Source organism: Emydura macquarii, unplaced genomic scaffold (genome assembly GCF_026122565.2).
Source record: "Emydura macquarii macquarii isolate MOO-44397 ecotype Brisbane River unplaced genomic scaffold, CSIRO-AGI_Emac_v2 contig_3692, whole genome shotgun sequence".
Classification (NCBI taxonomy): Eukaryota; Metazoa; Chordata; order Testudines; family Chelidae; genus Emydura; species Emydura macquarii.
Genome location: NW_027133829.1, coordinates 691014 through 714425, shown reverse-complemented (window position 1 = coordinate 714425; position 23412 = coordinate 691014). Strand labels below are relative to the sequence as shown.

The 23412-nt window shown below is 37.0% G+C and overlaps 1 protein-coding gene across 1 annotated transcript in view; it reads left to right on the top strand.

The window, feature by feature from the left end:
- Window positions 1-23412, top strand: part of ATRNL1 (attractin like 1) — a 944263-nt gene that overhangs the window by 603862 nt on the left and 316989 nt on the right. The window contains exon 26 of the mRNA XM_067537030.1: window positions 16529-16607. Coding sequence (XP_067393131.1) covers window positions 16529-16607 — 79 coding nt within the window. The remainder of the gene's footprint in view (window positions 1-16528; window positions 16608-23412) is intronic.

Sequence of the window (23412 nt, the reverse complement as noted above, 5' to 3'; positions counted from 1 at the left end):
TTTGAATGGAGGCATAGACCACTTTGAAAATCTTAGACATAGTCTGCGGACTCCCAGTGTTCTGCAGACTGCAGGTTGAAAACCGCTATATTACAGAATACCCTTGAAGCTTCAATGCCAAACTCAATGGTAATTCAGATTAACGTAATTCAGCAATATTATGCAATAGTACTGCACAAAATTCTGATTACCAATGCATATTTGTTTTTAAAATATATTTAATTTCTTCCATGTCTAATTTTTCTTTAAAGTTACTAAAAGTATATTGGATTTTCTATGCCATTCTTTTTCTTCAAATTAAATGGCTGTGGCTTATTTTATTTTATTTTTATATAACTTTACTTGTTGGAAAAAATATAGCATATTTCATCCATGAAGGGCAAGTGTTATGTTTCTTACAGTAAAGGAGCATAAAGGTGTATGAAATATGAAAGTCTTTTCCACGAGTGAAAGAAACATAATCACACTTAACGGGTGAGATGTTCTATTTATTCTATGGAGATTCATTTCAATATATGTTAAATTAAACCATTTTGACTATAAATCTTCTTTACTTGCTATTTGAAAGAGATGAAAGGAGGAACTGCTGAGAGTTGCTAAAGTTCATATCTAGAACTTTATTAGACAATATGACAGGATTTATACAAAGGGTTCACTTTCATTTGATATTGTCTTGGTAGATAAAACGCAAGCTGTGTCTGAAAAACAACGAGAGTTCTGTAGCACTTTAAAGATTAACACATTTAATTTCAGCAGGCATAAATTTTCGTGGGCTTCAGCCCACTTCCTCAGATGCAGTTGGTAGAAATAATACAGCAAATATTGGCAACATATATAGGAGGCAACATATACATATCCAAAGGCATAGACAACAATGGATTAGGTGGATGAAAGCCGGGTACTTGAGGCCTAATGACAACCATTGAGTAGGAGGTGAGAATAGGTGATCAGAGCAAATTACGTCTTCTAATGAGAGAGCCATTCCAAAACCCTGTTTAAACCCAGTTTGAATGTGTCAAGTTTGCAGTGTGTCCTAGGAGAGTTTCCTGTCTCACTCAGGCAGTGGGCGACAGACCCATCCTGGCTTACAGACAGCCCTCCAACCTGAAGCAAATACTCACCAACCACCATACACTGTACAACAAGTCCAATCCAGGAACCTTCCCCTGCAACAAACCCCGTTGCCAGCTCTGCCCACACATCGACTCTAGTGACACCATCACTGGTCCTAACCACATCAATCACACCAAAAAGGTCTCATTCACCTGCACATCCACTAATTTTATATATGCCATCATGTGCCAGCAATGCCCCTCTGCCATGTACATTGGCCAAACTGGACTATCACTTCGCAAAAGGATAAATGGACACAAATCAGATATAAAAAATAACAACATCCATAAAGCAGTCGGAGAACGCTTCAATCTCCCAGGACACTCTGTCTCTGACCTGAAAGTTGCTATACTTCTACAAAAAAAAACCCTTCAAAAATAGACTTCAAAGAGAAACTGCTGAGTTAGAAATTATCTGCAAACTTGACACATTCAAACTGGGTTTAAACAGGGATTTGGAATGGCTATCTCATTACAAGAAGTAATTTGTTCTGATCACCCATTCTCACCTCCTACTCAATGGTTGTCATTAGGCCGCAAGTACCTGGCTTTCATCCACCTAACCCATTGTTGTCTATGCCTTTGAATATGTATATGTTGCCTCCTATATATGTTGCCAATATTTGCTGTATTATTTCTACCAACTGCATCTGAGGAAGTGGGCTGAAGCCCACGAAAATTTATGCCTCCTGAAATTAAATGTGTTAATCTTTAAAGTGCTACAGAATTCTCGTTGTTTTTGCTATATACAGACTAACACGGCTACCCCTCTGAAGCTGTGTCTTAGTCTTCCAGACAAACACTTGTAGTTAAGCTTTATTACCTGACCTACTCTATATCAATTTTTTCATCTTAGTTTGATGCTGTAGTCTGTCTAGATAATAGATAATTCATATTTACTTTTCTATAGTTGATTCCTGATAGGGCCCATGAAAGTTAAGGTAGGATTATGACTTCATGTATATTAAGTGAATCATGCATACATATATAGATTTTCACATGGATGTTTATTTTATTTTTTAGATTTATAAAATGCAGCCCTTCACATGTCTCAGGGTGCTTTCATGTAATCTAATGAAAACATAAATGAACTCTTTTTAATAACCATACTCCAGAAAATAACCATTTCCCCACTCAGCCATATCTCTACCTCCTACTGTCCCTCAGGTAAATATCTGAGAGATGAGATGAGCATTTCATGGATAGACTTCTCTTTAATGGTGTTAGAGAGATAAAGGCTAGGTGAAATTGTGTCTTTCTAGAAGACTTTATCTTCCCACATATAGATTGGAGAACAAATGCTACTAATAATTGTAGGGCGCAGTTATGATAGCCCACAGATTTCTTTCACCAAATAGTCACTGAACCAACAAGAGCTCATGCTGTTTTAGACTTGTTTTTGGTAAGTAGTGAGGACATTACAGAAGAGGTGATTGTAGAAAATAACTATGTATCAATTGATTATGAGCTCTTTCTGTTTAAAGCAAATGGAAGTACCATGAAAAACAGGTCTTTAACTAAAGGCAAATGTTGGGAAATTAAGGGAACTAATTAGTAATGTCAACCGAAGAGCTCAAGGACTTAAGTGTGTTGAAAGCTTGGAATTTCTTTAAGTCAAAGGTGCAAAAACTATCTAGAATTTGCATCTTAAGCAAAGGAAAAAAAATTGTTAGGGAAGAGCTCCAGATCTAACTGGATGAATAAGTCCTGCAAAAAGGATATTGAGAGTAAGCAGAGAGCCTACAAGGAATGGAAAAGGTGATTGATCAGCTAAGAATGCTCTGTCTTGGAGGGCAGTGAGTGTAGGGATAAAATTAAAATTGGCAAAAAGTCAAGCTGAGTTAGACTTTACAAAGCATATTAAAACAAATTGTAAAAGGTTCTTTAGCCATAAATATATAAAGAGAACAAGAAAAAAGGAAGTGGGCTGCTATACAGCAAGGATGGGGTAAAAATGAAGGATTATCTAAGTGTGCCCCCCAAACTAAATGAATACTTTGCCATAGCTGTCTGTTAGGATGATAATGAAAAAAAAGTGAGTAAGGGCAGAATGGAAATGAGTGTATAGAAATGGAAATTACCACTTCCAAGGTCCAAGCTAAACTCAAAAGAGCTGAATGCACTCACATCAGGGGAGCTTCATAATCTCCAATTCCAGAATACTGGCACATGAAACTACAAATCTGGAACAAGGATTTTTAATAAACATATTAAATTGGAAGTGGTACTATCTGATGAAGAATAGCAAACATAGTATCTATATTTAAGAAAGGGAAAAAAGGTGATCTGGGAAACTAAACACCAGTTAGTCTATCCTCAGTAGCATTCAAGACTTTTAAACAAATTTTGAAAGAAAGAATAGTTTAAGAAAGGAGGTATTTGGAAAATGGCATAAAATGCAATATAGTTTTACCAAAGGTAGACCCTGCCAGACACCTTTTTTTTTTTTAATGAAATAACTGATTTTTTAGACAAGGGAAATGAGGTAAAGCTATTTTTCCTGGACCTTAATAAAGCTTTTGATACTGTACCACATGGGACATTATTAAACTGAAGAAGATGGGAATTATTACAGGAGTTGGAAGGTGGGTAAGAAACTGGGTAAAGGGGAGACAACAGTTTGTGCTGAAAGAAGAACTCGGGTTGGAGGAAGGTTACTCATGGAGTTCCTCAAGGATTGGACTTGGGATCGATCTTATTTAATATTTTAACTAATGGCTTTGACACAAAAAGTAGAAATGTGCTAGTAAAATTTGCTGATGGCACAATGATAGGAGACAGTGTCAATACGGAGGAGAATCAAACTATTATACAGGAAAAAATTGATGACCTAGACAACTGGAATAATAGAAATGGGATGACATTTAATAATACAAAGTGCAAAATCTTATGGATTAAAAATGAGAATTTCTGCTATAATTTGGGGGCTTATCCATTGGAAGTGACAGAGGAGGAGAAAGACTTGAGTGTATTAGTCAATCTAGCAATGTGATGCAGCTGTGAAAAAGGCAAATGCAATCCTAGTAATTATTAAAAGAGGTATTTCCTGTAGAGATGGGGGAAGTATTAATGCCACTGTTCAAGCCACTGATAAGACTTCATCTTGAATACAGTGTTCAATTCTGGTCATCCATGTGCAAGAAAAAATAATTCAGACTGGAACAAGTGCAGGAGAAGGGCTATTGAGCTCTCCATTCCCCATATCATCCTATCTTATAAGAAGAGACGAAAAGACCTTGGCTTGTTTAGCCTAGCAAAACAAAGGCTGAGAGGGGAATGTGAATTTTCTCCAAAAGTACATTGTAGGATAAACATCCAGGGAGGCAGAAGAGCAATTTAGTTAAAGAACAATAATGGCACAGGAAGGAATGGGTATAAGCTGGTGATGAATACATTTAGACTGGAAATTAGAAGAAGGTTTTTAACTATCAGGTGAGTGAAGTTCTGGAATAACCTTCCACTAGGAGTAGTAGGGGTAAGCAAGCTAACTAGTTTTAAGATTGGGTTGTGAAGTTTATGAACAGGGTTGCCTATGACATCAGAGGACTAGACTTGATGATTTAGGAAGTCCCTTCCAGTTCTGTGTTCCTATGTTCATTGAACACTAAAGGCCAATAAGTTTGGGTTTTGTTGGACCAGCTGTGAGAGAGAATTTCAGTCTGTTATAGCAGTTTTGAGGGGGAAAATTACATTGATTAAACTCTTTTTCTACATTTTAAAATGTATTGACAAACAGTAGGCTTTTACAAAGATGTAAAGGCAAGTTATCTCCTAATAATTGTCCCAATATTACATTTAAGATGTTTCATTTTGTAAGTGCATTTACAATCACTGTTAGTAAACGATAAGTGGTGTCATGCTGGGTAGATGGGGAGAGAGCATTTGTTATATTGTTTGACATCAGTATGTCAAAATCATAATAATTCATGTGAGATATGTCATGTCAGGTACTGTTGGAAAGGTTATAATATGCTAAGTCAGATGATGATACTTATGTTCATGTGTAATATGTGAAATGGAAGTTATAGATACATTTGAGATATCTGTATTTCAAATTGTGCTGCCTGGGCAACACCCCAGATAGGATGGCGGCAGAACAATAGCCTGCTTAATGGCCCATTAAGACATTCACGGATGCAAGGGGCCCAGGAAGAAACTAAAGGCATACCTGAAGAGTTACCAGGATTGGCCCATGTGACTCTGGACTCCATTTTAGCTCCTGTAAATTTCCACAGGCTGCATGGCCAGAGACAGAGGGTGGTATATAAGATCAAACCACAGAAACCATTTTGCCTTTGTTCCTGTTCAGTTACTGACATATACCTGTCTCTGGATCAATTCACTTGCAACTGAACCGAAGGACTAAGACCCATCCAGGTGTTGGATGTATACCAGAGGAACTGTACAAGCTTGCAACTCCACAATTTTCCTAGAAACCTGATGTATATGGACTTTCAATCATTTGTATGTGTCTGATTTGCTTTGGCCCTTTAACATTTCTCTTATGGTTTCTTTCTTTCTTTTTACAATAAGCCTTTAGTGTTAGTTACTAAAGGATTGGCTGGCAGCATGGTATTTTAGGTAAGATCCAAACTTATATTGAACTGGTACTGTGGCTGACCCCTTGGGGTCAGAGGGAACCTTTTTAGTAAAGAGCATAGCGTTTAAATAACTGGTCTCTTTACTGGACCCAGTGCTGATTTGGGAGCCAGAAGCTGAAATGCAGTAAAGGGGGCTGTGTGTATTCGTGTACTGGCTTCTGTGGGGATTCAGAAATGCAGTTTGTGGCTGGTTGGGAAGTCTGGCTTCAGTGCCACCCACCAGTGTTGGGAGAATCTGCTCTCCGTTTGCAGCCTGCCCTGACCTTAGCATTTGCAGGTGGCTACCCTGGGCACGGGACGGGTCACAAGTGGTAACTGATATACATTAATAATTTGGCCAACACACAAAATGAGTTTTAGACTATGCTGTTAGTTTTACATTCAACATTTAGATTAAGATGTTTATCTGAAAGCATTATTGATATACTAAAGGATTGTCATTTTAATCTTGTGAAGCTCATAGGCTTCCATTTAACAATTGGCCAGATAGTTCTCAATATTATAAGTCTATGAACATCCCATTTTTGATAGCCTAGAGCAGTGATACTCAGACCTCAGTGGTTCAGGATTCAAATTAGCAATCAGCATTACGCAAAAGAGTCACAGTAGTGTGAATTCTGTGTTTCATTTACTCTTTCTCTTGCTCTCTCCTTCTCTATATATATACATTATATTATAATATATAATATTCTCTCTGCAAAATGACTAACCAAGTATTATTATTTATCAAATATAATTGGTTAATAACATAGTAAAAGCATCCTGATTGGTTAATAACATTGATTGGTTAATAATTAAATCAAATAGTATTTTAATATCACATGCCGCAGGAGACACATTAAAGAGTCATTTTCAGTTCACAAACCTCAGTCTGATATCACTGGCCTAGAGTGTTACTGAGATACAAGCCTAATGACTAACTCCGTTATGTTGCATTCGCACAGAGCACATGGTCCTGTCTGCTTCCTAACTATCTAAAGATGTCTGGACTTTTCATCTCTTACAGATGACTAGCTTGTATGTACATTTCTGAGTCTCAGATTTGGGAGGCAGATATCATGTATTCAGAAATCTTTGTTGTTATTCATATGGGGCCAAAACCTGTGTACATGTTTCCAAAGCCTTGGAGAGAGGAGCTAGTCTGTACTGGTGAAAAGGTTGTCTATGTAAAACACAGTGTTTCACACATATGACTTAGTAGGGTCAACCTCCTGTATTTGTCAGAGGATAAATACAGCTTCTGTGGCATCCCCTCACACTGTCTTCACTATGCCATGTTGCATGACTGCAATTGCAACTATATATATGCTTTTTAGCAACAACAACAAAATATTTCCCTTATTAAGACTCGTTTTGGGAGAGTGATAAGTTCAGTCACCTCTGTTCAGTCTTGAAAGTCCTCCTGATCTGATGCTTGTTTTGGCAGTTCTGCTCTCCTTTTTGACCTAGAACTACTCAGCCGGCCTTCCTGGGGGCTATACTGTTCACTAAACTCCCACAAATGGGTGTATGCAAACAAAGACTACTTGAAGAAGATATGACGGTTACTTACCTATAACCAACATTCTTCAAGATGAGTCTCTGCATATTCATACTCTCTGCCTATCTTCCCCACTTAGGCACAGTCTTAAGTTAGGAATTCCCAAATTAGTGGGAAGAACTGAAGGGCAGTTGTGGCCACTCTCCCTTTTATACCCTCAGAATCATCCAGAATATGGGGGGAAAGGAGTAGAGAATAGCCCCAATGGGCACTGCTTTCCGGAAGCTTACGGAAGCTCACACTGTGAGTGCCTTGATCCCACAACTGTGAATATGCAGAGGCTCATATTGAAGAACTTTGGTTATAGATAAGTAATCTTCATTTCTATTATTAATTGCTGTTTTCATTGTTATTCCTATTCATTATTTTTTTAGTGCCAACAGTGTAGTAGTTGTAATGGTCTTTGCTCATAAGAAGCATTGCCTAGTGGTCAGGATGAGGCCCTGGGAACTGCAGAGGAGTTTTGGTAGGGGAATGCAGGCCCTCTCACTCCACTGGGCTCCAGCCCAGGGCCTTGTGGGGTGACAAAAGGGTATGACACCTAGGGTGACAAATAATGAATGAGGCTGTCCTCCCTGGCCACGTCCTACCATCCCTCTATCATTCACAGTCTGTACAGGAAAGTGTGAAGGGGGTCAGCTCACTGCATGGCACCTCTTCGTGGGTGGGCATAGTGTGATAACTCTGTCCCTCTTGGAGTGGCAGCTGTCTCTTCTTGTATGTTGGCCCTTTGGCCAGATTAGTTCCAAGTCTCTCCCCATCAGGGGTAGTCCATAAACTAAATACAGGGATCCAACACAAATAACTGGATTATTATGTGTGAGGGGGGAAATGCCTTCCTTTCAGGGTCTATCAGAAGCCAGCCCTCCTTTCCCTCAGGTAAGGACCTTCAGGCAGTTGTAGGTGGGAGAGATCCTGCCTTTGCTCAGTCCGTTCTCCAGAGCTGCAAAAAGGTCTTTTCTCTTCCTTAAGCTGTCCAGCTCCCTTTTAACTCCTCCTTCAGCCTGTGCATCTCTTGCAGGTTTGGCAGGGTGGGTCTGGCTGAGTCCAGAGCAGCTCCTTAACCCCTTGTTGTCCAGGGTGAGGTTTGTATACCCCATCACAGTTGTAAAAGACACATAGATAAAGGATACAATTTTCAAATGCTCCTAAGCCCCATTTTCAAACATGAGTTAGTCACTTAGGGACAAATTCATAAAGGTTTTTAGGTGCCTAAAAATGCAGATAGGTGCCTAGTGGGGTTTTCAAAAGCACCTATGCATCAACTCCTATGGAAGTTAGGTACCTCAGCACTTTTGAAAATCCCACTTGGCAGTATCTGCATCTTTAAACACCTAAATACCTCTGAAAATCTGGCCCCTAGAACCTAGTTCCCATTGATTTTAATGAGATTTAGACTCCTAAGGCTCACCCTCAAAAGAATTAAGCTTCTAACTCCCATTGATTTTCATTTGAGTTAGGCACCTAAATGCGTTTGGGGATCTGGGCCCAAGTGTTGAAGTTACTTTTGGAAATAGGACTTAGGACCCTAAGTCATGTAGGCACTTCATGTAGGCACTGTCTCACAGAATTTACAAATGTATGTACAGCAACAGTGAAGGCTGGGAAATACAAAAGAGGAGAAAATGGGTGTGGAGAGAGAGCTGGGTTGTTTGTTTAACTCAGTAGTGGCGGGCATATAAGAAGTGAGTTTTTAGGAGCAATTTATATTACTTTAATGCGACTACTCACATAAGGAATACTGACGTGAATATAATGGCTTTCAGAATTGCTCCCCAAAATAGCATTAGAAGTACTTTACATCTGGATAAGAAGAATTCTCCACATAATTAGTTTCAAATGAACTTGAAGGATGTTGCTTAACATGTGTGATTCCACTTGAGACAAATCAATAAATACAAATTAACTTTTAAAGGAATTTTGATTGCACTTGCATTTTTAAATGTCATAGTTTATTTTAGATTGTATGCCCCATATTCAGACCCTATTTGCATTTTCTGGTTAAAAGAAGGCTCCGAGGATTTTTCTGCTGCTGTGATACTAGTAGAACAGAATGGGGAGCTGAGAAGCAGCTTCATAGCTGCAGGTAAATTAATTCTTCCTCTCAGCCTCCCTTCTCTAAGGGTCCAGTTAGGGGATACTGTAGAGCAGCAGGTATGTGGCAGGGAGATAATGATCAGTTGATGTGATGTGGGCAAGACAAATCTGAATCAGGGTAGTGGCGAGTAAATCTAAGTTGAGATGAAAGAGGAACTGAGTTCAGGATGATGTATGGGAAGGGTAGTCGTAAACTCTCAGCTGCTGAAGAGGAAAGGCCCAAGCAGCTGTCAGCAGGCTGGTTACAGAACAAGACATGAATGGACAATAGGGTTACATGCAGCCAGTGCATGGAACCTGATTCGCTACTAGCAAGATTAAGAGAAGGAGGTCCTTTACTCATCTGAGTGGTTGTGGTATATGGGCTTTAGAGCTAATGTGTTTCCATGGCTTTGGTGTTAGCAGCATCTCTCCATTGCAAGTTAACAAACACCATTGTCTAGGGCTATGTTTATACTGACGGCGGCAAAATCGCCGCCACCAGATCGATCTTTCAGGATCGATTGAGCGGTCAGTGAGACCCGCTCAATCGATCAGGAAGTCGACTAAGTAAGTCCACCCCCTCAAGTAGCGTAGTGCTGAGCCGACGGGAACGGCTCAGCGCAGTGTAAACAGCGCGCAGAAGCAGCCGACATGAGTTACGCAAACTACTCTGCGTAGTTTGCGTAACTCCTGTTGACTGCCGCCGAATTTCCAGGTAAGTGTAAACCAGCCCTAGGATCCCTTAGCCTCTCCTAACTTTTGCTAGGATTTATTTCCCTTGCCTCCCCCATACCACACTCTTACCAGTTTGGATTTACTCATCCCACTACATCAGCCAGGACTGCCCTCCCTTCCATCCCCAAAATGCTTTATTCCAAAACTCAGTTAAGATTGTTAATTGTAAAACATTCACTTATATCCATTAACATCCACAAATAGCTGATCTATTGTACTTCATCCCGGTCTAAATCCAGCCTGTTCCTCTGCAAGCATTGCTTCCATGTACCTCTTCGTTCTCCTCTCCAGTATCTTGGTGAATGTGTTTCCCGGCACACTCAACGAGCTAAGTTCTCTGTAGTACTTGCACTTACTCTTATCTCCTTTTTCATAGATCAGTACTATTAATGCTTTACCTCATTCACTCTGCACTTGCTCTTGCTTATAAAGATTGCTTGTGCATCATCTTTACCATGTGTCCCTCGCCTGTTTGCAACAGTTCTGCAGCTATGTTGTCACTTCCCGGCACCTTTTTCTTTTTCAAACTTTTTATTGAAATCTTTACTGCAACTTCTAAGAATTCCAGCATGTCGTACAGATCTTTAAAATAGTCTTTCTCTGCTTGTTTGTCCTCAATTATTTGTCCCCATTTGTCTTTCACCACTGACATCTTCAACTCATATGTTCACCACAGTTCTCTTATCCTGTGATACAACCCCTGTGTTGCATTTCTCATTCTGTATTCTTCTGCTTCTTTACATTGTTCACTTATACAGTTGTTTCTGTGTCTTCATTTTCTCTCTCTGGTCAATCCATTGTACTCAGCTCTTAGCTTTGCAGTTTCCTTTTTATTCTCCTTCAGCTTCCTACCCTTGTCACTCAACTGCAGCACTTAATCCATTATCCATCTTGGTCTCTTTGTGTTGACTGTATACCCCAACACTTGTTCGGCCATTCTCATAATCTAATTTTTAAACTGTTTTATGTCTCTAACATTCATTTCTTCTTTCACCAGAGACGTGATGTTTCTCCACATGGCTTCTTTGTTTTCTTTCCTGATATTTGGCTCTTTCAATTTGTCCACATTATAGATTTTAGTTCTTGGCACTTTTTCAGCTGCTTTCGGCCTCAATTTCATTGATACCAACAGTAACTTATGATCTGATCTGATATCAGCCACAAATTATCTGAATGACAATACACTTGATTTCCATCTGAGAGTCACAATTATGAAATCTATTATTTCATTTGTTTACCCATTAGGTATATAAGTCCATTTCCTCTGCTGCTTTCTTTGCTGAAATAGCATGTTTTTTATCACAATGTTGTTACTTAGCCAGAAATGTATCAGTTTTTCTGATCTTTTGTTTTCTTCAAGTCCAGATCTGCCTATTGCTCCAGCCTAGGAATTCCAGTCCAGTACTACTTCCACATTAAAATATCCATCACAAATATTTTGTATTACTTTCTATAGATCATTATAGAATATGTCAATTTCTTCCTCTGGCACAGCTGAGGTTGACGCATATACTTGTACTATTGTGTTGGCACCAGATTTGGTTCTGAATCTTGCCTTCAGCATATGAGGCAATATCAAGTTAAATGGCATAAGAGCCTGGGTTTAGCACCAATGGAACTCCATCCTGGTCTCCACTAGCTTTTCTTCCTGATGTCAGTATCCTGTGTTCATCCTGATAGAATTCTCCTTTGCCATCCTATCTCTTTTTGGCTAAACAAATGATTTCCCACTCATATGTTGTGAACTCTGTATCATTACCGTATGAGCTCCAGCCTGATATAGTGTTCTTTCATTCCATATTCTGATAAGTGTCTTATCCTTCAAGTTCATCAGATAGTTCCCTGTTCTGTGTATTGTTCTGTTTGTTCCAGCTGCATATTTTTTATCCCTGCCTCGGTTTCCTCGGTGAATCCCTGGTTTGTCTGATAACTAGCATTATTTTGTTTTTCTTTCAATTCTTCATTTGGTTTCTATGATCCAGTACTCGGCAGGTGTTCAACCCCAACTTCTTCACTTTGTAGTTGACTAGTGTTCTGTACTCTATCTACAACACTGTTCTGAGCTATCCACTAGCTTCCTCCATACCATTTCTGCCAGTGTTATATTTTGGAAGTTGTTTTGCCTGCTTCACTGTAGAGATTTCATGTACTTGCAAGGCCAGATGGGCTTTCATTAGTAGCCACTGCTAGTTACCCTCACAGGTTTAGCATGCAAGGCAAGGTCCTGGGATGTGGTTCACATACAGCTACTTAAAGCCACTAGTGAGACTTGAGTGATTCGCTAGGACCAGCTTGCAAGCAAAGTCCCATTGACTTTGAAAGTCAGTGGGACTTAGACTCCTATGGGTCTTAGCCATCAAAGTCAGTTACGTCCAGATATTTAAAGGTAATTAGGCACCTACAAGTTGCAGCTAGACACCTGTTGGGATTTTCAGATGTGCCTAGGTGTCTATCTCCTGTTGAAACCAATGGGAGTTAGGCATCTAGGCGCTTCTGAAAATCCCACTCAGTGCCTATCTGTATCTTTAGGTGAATACATTCTTTTAAAAGTCTGGCCCTTAGACATTGTTGAAAATTTTATCAATTGTGGTTGTTTGTTATGTAGACAGGGTAAGATTTTTTAGGTCTTAACAGTTCATTTAATTGCTTTTTAAGTGCTTGTGTTTTGTAAACAACGTGGTAGGTATTTTTCCTTTTACAATATTTACTTTCTTTGAAGCAAAATTGTGGTCTTTTTCTTGGTTTTGAAATAAAATTAGGTACATTTTGAAGAAATTATTAGTAAAATTAGTAAATCTGAAGAATATTTAGCATAGAATCTGATACATCTTTTAATTTTAACGGAATCAGTTATGTTGGAGCATTTTGAAAGATTTGCTTTGTATTTCTCCAGTGTGGAAATTTGTCCGAAACAGTGATGCAAATTGAAGTTTTAGATAAAATCCCGGGAGTCTGTACAGTCAGCTATTCCTGAGCATGCCACATGCATTTTAACCCTTGTTAAATTTCTCTTTACATTTGAAAAAAGAAGAGAATAAAACTTGGACATTTGAATTTCTGCCTTAGAAATTTAATTTAATTTCACCTTCCTTTCATTTATAATACCAATTCCTCAAATGCATACTTCTTTTAATGAAAACATGTCACTCTAAGTTATTTGTATTTGTGTTTGTATATATGTTAACAGGAATAAAAATGTTTTTGTTTATTAAAATTAAACATGAATACTCATTAAGATACAGAGTGCAGCTTATTTTTAACAGCACACATTCATTATAGACCTTAGAAACAAAACTGTATTTCTTTAGGGGCTGTTTGCTGGGGAAACATCTTGATAATGAAAAAGAATTCTACAATATGTCTTTCTCTTCTTCACTAGTGCAGCAGGTTTGAGAAACCTCTCCTGGTAGTTTATTGTGAAAAACCTTGTTAACTTACATATAAAACAAAACCAAACATTTAAATTCATTGCTTTTGATCAAGAAAAGGTCACATAAAAATGTTAATTAAAATATTCATCCATGTAATTTCCAAAGTCAAGTGTTGATGCTTTTTTTGTGGCAATTTCTTTGGATCATACACTTTCTGATCTTGATCCTGCATGACTAGTAAAATCATTTTTATAGATGATAGGCAAGGTAACTGGCCACTGATTAAAAACTGAAAAGTCTGGTCTATCTCCCATAGAACGCAGTTGGAATCTTTCCATTGATTTCCATAGGAGCTGGATCAGGCTTCAAGTCAGAGGAGCAATGTAAGAACTTTCATCTTACTGGCCTCAGGTCTGCTGGCGATATACAGTTTTTTCCTGACAGCTCAAGAGCAACATTCAGGGAGTGGGACAAAGGTGGATGAGAACATTTTCCTATGAAAGGGATCTAGATCTTGGCAAAGTCTAGGGGCCCACTAAAGGTGGAAACATCTTTCTTTGCTTCTCTGTGTGGCTCTTGAGATACAGCTAATTGGCCAGCCTGACTGCTGTCTCTTCTATCTCTCCTGTGCCCTAATTCTCTCATGCTCATGTACGTACCAGTCTTCAGATTCCTGATGTTTCAGGTTCCATCACTGTAAACTATGGTAGGTGACCATTTATCCCTAAGCTGAACCTATATCTCGTGTTTTATCCCAGAATTGTTCTTTGCTCTGCTCAGCCCCACGGGTTTTCACATAGTCTGCTAATCCCTGATTTAAACCGAGAACTGGAAATGGGGGCCAGGGACAATTTAAAAAAAAAATGAAGTTCAAATAACATAAATAATTAAATTAATAATAATAATAGTAAATGTCTGTGCTTTCTACAATAGTGAATCTATGTTCTTATTTGTTCGCTATTGTAGTGATTGTAACAAAAGCTTTTGGTGGAATAATCTTTCTTAGTAAAAAGCACACTATGTTAATAAAAGGGGGCATGGATTAAAATTGCTCTTTACATTGGATTCCCTCAATAAGAACCGTTGCAAAAAGGTGATTTATATTTTGGCTCATTAAATAGTAGAGTGTTGAAAATTTCTCTTCTGTATTCCCTGAAGTTCCTGAAGCAGCATGTTGCTCTCCTACATCCTTTATTACAGATCATTTACTCTCTCTCTTCCTCTCCTCCCCCCCCCCCCCCCAAGTTTTCTATAGGGAAAATAATTCTGAGGTTTGCAGAACTGTTCTGATCCATTGGTTTTGTTATTTTGCAGCTACAAGAACCATTGAAAACTCAATTACCTAAAAAGAGATCTGCACTAGAAATGAATAAAAGCATAGCATAATTTTAAATAGTGGTCCTAGAAGGAGTGAGACCACATTTTTTTTTCCATAACAGTCCCAAAGAAGATTAAAGAACCCTTAAAAGAAATGTTGATTGTTGACATTGGCCATTAAGAGGAAGGTAGAGTTTTGCATATAGAAGAAGAGCCTTTAACTGGTTTTTCCCTCTTCCAAGTTCAGACCAATCAATATTCTTGAATCTGAACAGCCAGACTTGAGTGTGTCAAGTAAAACTAAGCTGTTGATTTTAATTACTTAATTGACCTGCTTCTTAACGGACGCTCCTCCCACCATAGATGTATAGTTCTTCCTTCTGCTAAGCTTAGGCGCAAATATGGCAGGCTTTCTCAAGGATGTCCAAAGAGGGAATTGATAGAAAGGGTTTAGAATGTTCCCAGTGAAAAAGCCTTTAAACAAAGAAAATATTGATTAAAAATGCTAATTCCATGTATTTTACACTGTTGACAGAACTTAGGTTATGGAGTTTGGGGCTTGGACATAGTTTTTTATTTTATTTTATTTTGTTAAATATATGAAGATGCAGCTGACTCCGGCCTGCAGCCTATGAAATGTTTGGGCACTCTCATTCTAGACTCTATCAGATTGTTGTCCACGTCACAGTCATTATTAATGGGCACCTGAGTTAACAATCTCATAAGAGAAGAGAAAGAATGAATGGACATGGACTCTTGCTCCTAGAGACAGATCTTCTAGGTCATGATTTCAATCCTGTTGGCAAGCTGGTGTTGAAATAGTATGCACAAGAGAAGTACTAGTCTTGACCAGTGGCACATAGGAATAGCTAGAAAATCATTGATTTTTTTAAAAATAAGGACTGTACAGACCAGTTCAAAGGTATCCTGCACTCTTACAGTGGATAAAAGCTTTAGAAGCTTTTTCCCTTCTCCTTCACTATAAAAAGCTTCAGAAGGACATGATGGAATTCTGTAGAACTTCTATTAAAAATGGAGGGAATTACTCATACTCAAAAAAAAGTCTAGCTGAGAGAACTGTGGTAAAAAATTAGAATGATACATATCTGCAATTTTCAAATAGGGAAGGAAGGCAAATACTGAGTGGGAAGTGTGGAGATATTAATAACTCAGGTATTACACAAATCAAGTGGATTTTTGCTGTTGTCTCTTTGGGAGTATAACATAACAATTTTCTTTGAAGCATTGTTATTCAAAGTAGTTAGCAAAGGACATACCGAGTACACTGGACAAAATACAGTCATTGCTGCCTGATGTGCCAACCCAAGACATCATACTAATTAATGTCTTGCCAAGTTGCATTCCTTTAGATTACTGATAGCCAAACAGGAGAACAGTGTAGACACACAACATTTCCTGTTTCAGATAACTTGATTTTTCCAGGAATAGGTTGTCTTTTTCAGTTAATTTACCTTCTTGTGGTGACTCTATTGAGGGCATGATGGAGATTAGCCTGCTGTAGTGGAGGCAGTAACAGGGTTTTATGGAAAAAAGTACAGTCTTCAGGATGTGCATTCCCTTCTAACTTGAAAACTGTGTTATTGACAGCTTTCAATCATCATGACAGAGTTCAATTCTCGTTCATTTTTGTGTTTTCTACTTCTGCTTTAATGTATTACAACGAGCCTTATTGCCTCCACAATGCACATAAGTATTTTCCAGAGCGGTTATATAAGATAACTTGATCTTAAATCTTTTTTTTTTTAATTGCAGTTGTTTCTTGTCCTTACTGCTGGTAGCTGCTGTCGTTTGGAAGATCAAACAAACCTGTTGGGCTTCTCGTCGGAGAGAGGTATCAATAATATTAGGATTACTATGATGGTTTTATCTTTCAGAGTGAATTCAGAGCTGCAGGTGTAATTAAAGTAACTCCCTTCAAATACATCATCTTTATTTGCCAATTTTTTTTGTGCTCAGGCAGAACAAGTAGGTCTGCTTTCTTTCCCTGGTGTAAGATTATTGCTTTGCTGTGGAATATGCTCTCTACTGCTGTCAAAATGAGTCAGTATAGCAGAAAAGTTGATAAGTGGCAAGTAATACAGTGCCTGGTGGCACAGCACCTTAAACTTTCCTTGATGCCATTCTTTATTCTTGTACTTATTTGTTTTATGAGTGTAATTAGTATTAAGACTTCCTTGTGCTAGGCATTTGTTCAAACATTTAGAAAAGAACATTTCCCTGCCCAGAAGAGTTCACAGTGTCATTAGTGTTTGAGTTCATTTTATTGATTTTAAAATTATTGAGGGAAATCCTAGACCGAGTGAAGTCAATAGAAGTTTTGCCATTAACTTCAATGGGGCCATAATTTCACTCATAAATTTTTGTGTACAAAGTTGTCATATTCTCTGTTGGTGTGAATTGGTATAGCTCTGTTGAAAAAAAATAGCTCTATTGGTATAGCTCTATTGAAAAAGCCATTGCTTATGAGGTAAAACTCTAGTTTGCATAAATACGTGTGCAGTATGACTCAAAAAGCTGAAAAGGGTTTAAGACACTGATCTTTGCCCCTGGAACAATTGGTGACATATTTGTAATGTTAGCAAAGATCACTTATTAGACTGGAGTTTAAATTTGTTAAAAAAATCATACTGTTTTTTCTGTGGAATTGATTTATCTTATAGTGTCTTTGACAGTCTATTAAATCTGAATATGCTTTGAATCAAAATTATTTTTCTCACTGTATAGCTACATTAAATTCATGCGTGCTTTAGAAGTATCAGGTAACTAGTTCATACTGAATTCTTGCAGTGAAATTGTAGCATACTAATACCCAATTCTAGCTTTGAACTAATGCTAAAAGAAATCCCCATGCTACTATAGTAATTTTGCTATAGATATTGTCTTTTATTCAAAGGAACAATATCCAGTTGACCTACTTCAAGGGGCATGTGTTCTGTGTGTATTCCTATCATTACTAGAAAAATACAAAACAAGTTACTTTAAACCACCGTCTTTTATTTAACTTATTAGTATTCCATTTGATTCTATCTCAATGCTTAATTCTTTCTGAGTAATTCTGTGCAACAATGTATTGTAAAGGAATGCAGCAATTGCTTGATTCTATTTCTCACTTTAATCAGATTATTTTAATAAGATATTTAAAGATAAGTGAGAAATGCCTGACTTTATAGATTTAGTGGTCTTTGTGTATTTTGTGTAGTTATTCTCCTACATGTTTGGAAAATACTATTAGAATGACCCAGTGTACCCTGTAAACCATTTTGACATATTTGTCATCCTGGGAAAAGATGATGGAATTCTTAGAAGTTTGTTCTTTCTTTGATGCCATAGGAAGTGTTTGATAGCTATAAGAATGTGTATGAACCTCATACCTACTGACATATAAGCACAGGATGAAGGAGCTCTGCCATAAATCTGTTTCATTTACAGAGCAAAACCAGAAATACTTTCCAAATGTAAACTGGGCTGAATATTTTTTGAGATAGTCTGCAATACTCTTCCTTGATTTTACTTCAGTATAACTAAAACAAAAAATAGATGTCACTCATTCCTTAATATTTCATAGTTTGCTGTGTGATAATGTGAACAGCTGTTTCCACATATTTATAATGAGCAAGAAGATAGTAGAGTATGTTGTCATTATATAATTGTAAGTGTTTAAGAAAATAGCCTTTATTTCCATTTTATCCCAATCTTTCACTATACATCTATCCCAGTCTTCATCTTGAATGTAACACTTGGATAAGACTGTATTATTTGTTTCCCTTTTTTCTAGGTTAGTAGAAGCAGTTTTAGTAGCCAACATATATTTTAGAGTTATGGGATTCATGTTTTACAAGTAAATATACCTAGTCCTAAAATCTAGCCATTTGGATCGATGGGCTTTTCTGCCTCAATCGTTTAGTTTGCAGAACAGAAAGGTTTGATGCCTTTGATGCCTTCTCCAGGATATGATCTGTCTCAGGTCAGCTGCAGAAACTCTGTGCGCATCTGGTTATTGTTGGGAAATGCAACAGTGAAAACATGTGAGATAGAGTGCAAGAAAAAAAATGAAAATACAATGTTCTGTCGTCATGAAGTCTTCTGTGTTGTTTATGCCAAACTTTCTTCCCCAGAGTAAATGGAGCCTAATTATCATATTCTGGCAAGCCATTATTACTTGGTAACTTCCTCTTGGTGAATTTCAGCAGGCTATTGACATGAGTAAATTATTCCTTAAAGTTTTTATGGACTCCTGAGAGGTAGGAGAATTCATTATGCAGAACCCTGACCTGCTTTCTAGCCTGACCTAAACACATGGCTAAATTGGATCTTCACTGATACCAATTTGAGTTTAGCCTAGGCTCAATCCAGTCATTTGCCAAGCAACATTAGCCACATAGCTACATTTTGATCTTGCGTTACGTAGCAGGAATCTTAGTAGGACTTTTCTATTTTCCCCAAAATCTGGATATTTTCTCCCCCCATTCTTTGTACATCCCCACATTGTGGTTACTTTTTTTTACACTGAGCATAAGTTTTCTTTGAGTTTGTTAACAGAGATGCGAGGTCTTTTCCCCAAGTGGTTACATTTAATTTAGAACCTAGCAACTGGTATGAGAAATTCAAAACGATTCCTTCCACTGTGCATTACACAGCCTTTTTCAACATTTAATTTTATTTCATATTTTGTTGCCCATTTACCTTGCTTTGTAAAGGTTCTCTAAAATTTCTCAGTCTGAACACAAATTTACAAGGGTTAATCATCTGCAAATTTTGCCAGTTCACTGTTCCAGATCATTAATAGAGATTATTAATACAGATCATAAATAAATTGCTGTCAGAATCATTCTGCATAAAATGGACAAATACCTACACCTTATCCTCTCATCCCTTTCCATTCATTCTGAATGATCACTTTTCCAAATCATTAATAAATATAATAAAATTTTGCCATATTGAAAAGTGACCATTTATTCCTACTCTTGTTTTTTTTGACTGTTGGTCAGTTTCTAATCCATGACAACACTGTACTTCTCATCTCTTGTCTGCCTGGGTTCCTGTCTCTTGTGGTATAATTTGGCAAAGGGTTTTTGAACATTTGTATAAATTCTATCTGATTCTTAGATTATACTTTGACTTCTTGATGAGCTTCCTCCCTTCTTCTGTTCTGCCCTCTGACAGGCAAGCAATAGCAGATACCATCTCTCACCATCAAACTCATTCACCCAGTGCACTGGAAGAAAAAGAAAATAGTCTATTTTCTTAATTTCATAGTTCCCAAAAGATCAATTGAACATTGAACAAGAGAACAAGAACAACTATTTAACAGGCATCCTCTTAGCTAAATACACTAGATCAGCACACTAGCTACAGGTGGCTGTACAAAAGGCTGTACAGAATACTGAAATGCTGCTCAGCTCAGAGAAGTTGATCCTGGGAAGGAATGATGTCGTGTATCAACAGACTTTCCCACATGATTAAGAACCTCCCCCGTATTATTCAGTTGGACAGTGTTCTGGTTGTGGTGTATTGAAACCAACCTGGAGGAACAAGGATCAAGTTTGAGGGTGTTGAAACAGAAATCCTCCTTCACTGATCAGAGTAAAATTTACAAGTGTGCAGGAAAATTCACCTAGGAGTCCTAGATGGAGTGTGAGATGGATCTGTTTGTCAACTGAGTTAGAGGAGTTCCTAATCTGTAGCAGGTTTGGGGCAGTAAAGAACTCTTAGAATAGGCTCATTCAGCATAAAATTGTCAGTGACCTACTTTATGCCTTATCCTTTTATACTTTTCCATTCATTCAGAAGATGTCATGAAAAATCAAAAAAGAGTATGTGACAGATAAATCTTGTTGCTGCAGTCTGGACCCGAAGATCATGGTATGCTCACCTCCTCCCTCTCCTCTCCAAGTATTAGTAAACCTCCTATTCAAAATAGAAAAACACAAAAACCTATCTCTTGACATTTAGAGGCAGACCTCGATAGATCTAGGTCTCCTGGAACCAGACATAATTTACCCTCATGCTGAGTAGATGCATATATAATTCTGCAGTTAATTTATTAAAAATGCTATTGAATATTCTTATAAAAATCTGTATTTTATATAGTATTATAGTTACACCTTAGTTACTGGAAAGAGCTACAGCCTAAAAAGATGATTTATGCTCTCATATATGATATACTATAGTCTTGAGAAAGAGCAAGTAATGTATGATTGCACATTTATGTAAAAATGTACAGAAGGCACAGGATTATATGTATAAAGTGCCAGCCTAAATTTAAAGGTTAATACCATTCCTTTATTGGAATTTTTGTATTTATAAACAGCATTTAATTATACAGTCAGCTGTGCACCATTTGTCTGTATGAAAGGATAGTATATACATTAAAAAAAACCTTGAAATCACAGAGAATGCTTTCTTAATATAATGTGTATGTGCAATATAGCTTATTGCTTTGTTTTATTAGATAAGCCTGTGTTAGTTTAAAAAAAAACTTTTCTAGTCCTAATTTTAATATTAAGGTTGTTTTATTAATGTTGCACTTTCCAAGTGAATCTCCTGAGCAGTCGAAGGCTTTTAAAAACACACAAATGAAACTTAAATAGACTACCTCTTAATAACAGTAACAATTCATGTAATAGCTCCAAGCTCATTTCTATGGCAACCCTATTGAGAATAAAAAAGTTTGCTTATGTAGATCCTACTAATGCATGTAGATAATATGTGAATTTCAGTTAGTAGCTCTCTTACAGTAAAGGCGTTTTCATTTTTTAAACTGTTCTTTTTATAAAAGTCATTAATGGTCTTCAGTATATTTAATATAGTTAATGGAAGTTGACATGTTTAAGTTCAGAGAATACATCTGGGAATCTGTGTATTTGTAGAGCATCAAACAGAAGAAAAAAAAATGATATTGGTGCATTTACACAACACTTTATATGTGCAAGCATCCACAGCTTTTAGGCATAAAAGACCCAGTCCTGCAGACACTTATATACATGAGTGAAGTGCTCAAGTGAATAATGTGCATAAGTTTTTGCAGGATGAGGCATTTTGTGTTCTAAGGCTGAGGACCTTAGAACTCTCACAGTTTTTTTTTCTTTGTGTCTTTCGGTTTGGCTTTCAAAAAAATATAGATCCCTATGCTGCAAATATATGCATGCTTACCTATAAACCTTGTGAGTAGTCCCACTTAAGTCAATGAGTGGACTATTCACAGGGCCAATCCTCAAATTGTGTAAATTGTTGTAACTCAGTTGAAGTCAGTAAAGCTATGACACTTTACACCAGCTGAGGATATGACCCACAATGCAGAAAATTAATCATATGCATAAGTTTTTGAGGATCAGAGTGATATTTTGGAATATAACATGTGACTTCCTAAAAATAAACATCTCATTATCTCCTATGTAGGTAATACTGAAATCATATATATTCCCAGTTGAAACAGCCTCATTAGCAAAAGGCTAATGAATATTTTAATGACAGTAGCACTAAAAGTTGTCATTTCCTATTGGAAAAATTTATTTTATTGAGTGACTTAACAAAGTGGGTCTAATATATACATCTCAAAGAGTGCCATAGCTGTCAATAGAAGCAGAATGACAGCAGGATTCAATCAAATATGGAATTTTTTTTTCAGATTAATCTATGTATGTGTGTGTATATGTATGTGTGTATATATACACACAGTATAGTATATATAGTCCTTGACTATAATTCTTAGATGCTTGCCTGAACAGTTTCCATTCTTCTGTTCTTCCTTTTTTCTCTTAAAGTTTTCCTTTCCTAAAGCTTATATAGGTTCACCACTATACGATGTATCACTGCCAAATCTTTTACTTTGGCAGTATGTTCTGCTGCTTTGTTTCTTTTTTCTTTTTTTTTTTTTTTTTCAATCAATACAAAATAATCCGTTGGGGGAAAATAAATACATTTGTAAGTGTTTTGGCTTCAGCTATTCTGGTTGCACAATTTGGAACAGAAAAAAAACAATTCAAGGATTTATAACTGGCCAGAAAAATGTGCTCCTTGCTGAATTTTCAAAACTTAACACATACCAAGTGAATGTAAAAGAAACAGGAAATCAGAGAATATGGGCAGACAGATATTTAGTTTTTGATGCAGGTGGCATTTATGAAAGCTTTCTAGCTATGCAATTCATGTAGATAGGGCTATTACTGCATTCCACAAAAGTAGGTGGAGGATAAGTGAAGTACAGTTTTTCAAAGAAAATTATGTGGGCAGCTTCCATTAAACTAAGTAAATTTAATCTAGTGAAAGCATAAACAAAACTCTGTTTTGTAAATCATATATTTGAGATCTAGAAAAAAACATGCATTTATGTTAATAAATAATAAAAATACATCCTTATAATTACATAGCATAGTTAATCTAAAAGGATCCCAAAGTGGATAATCAAAATAAACTAATGTATTTATATACATATACATGCATTTATTTATCTGCATAGAGGTAGATGCTGGAGGAAACATAAATATAATTACTAATAATGATCATTTTGTTTTTGCTTTTTATTTGTAGTACTTTTACATTATTTATTGAGCTATTGTATTCAAAGGAATTTATCATCAGAGTTAGGAATTATACAAAATGGGTGAAAATAATATAATACTGTTCTTATTCTGGAA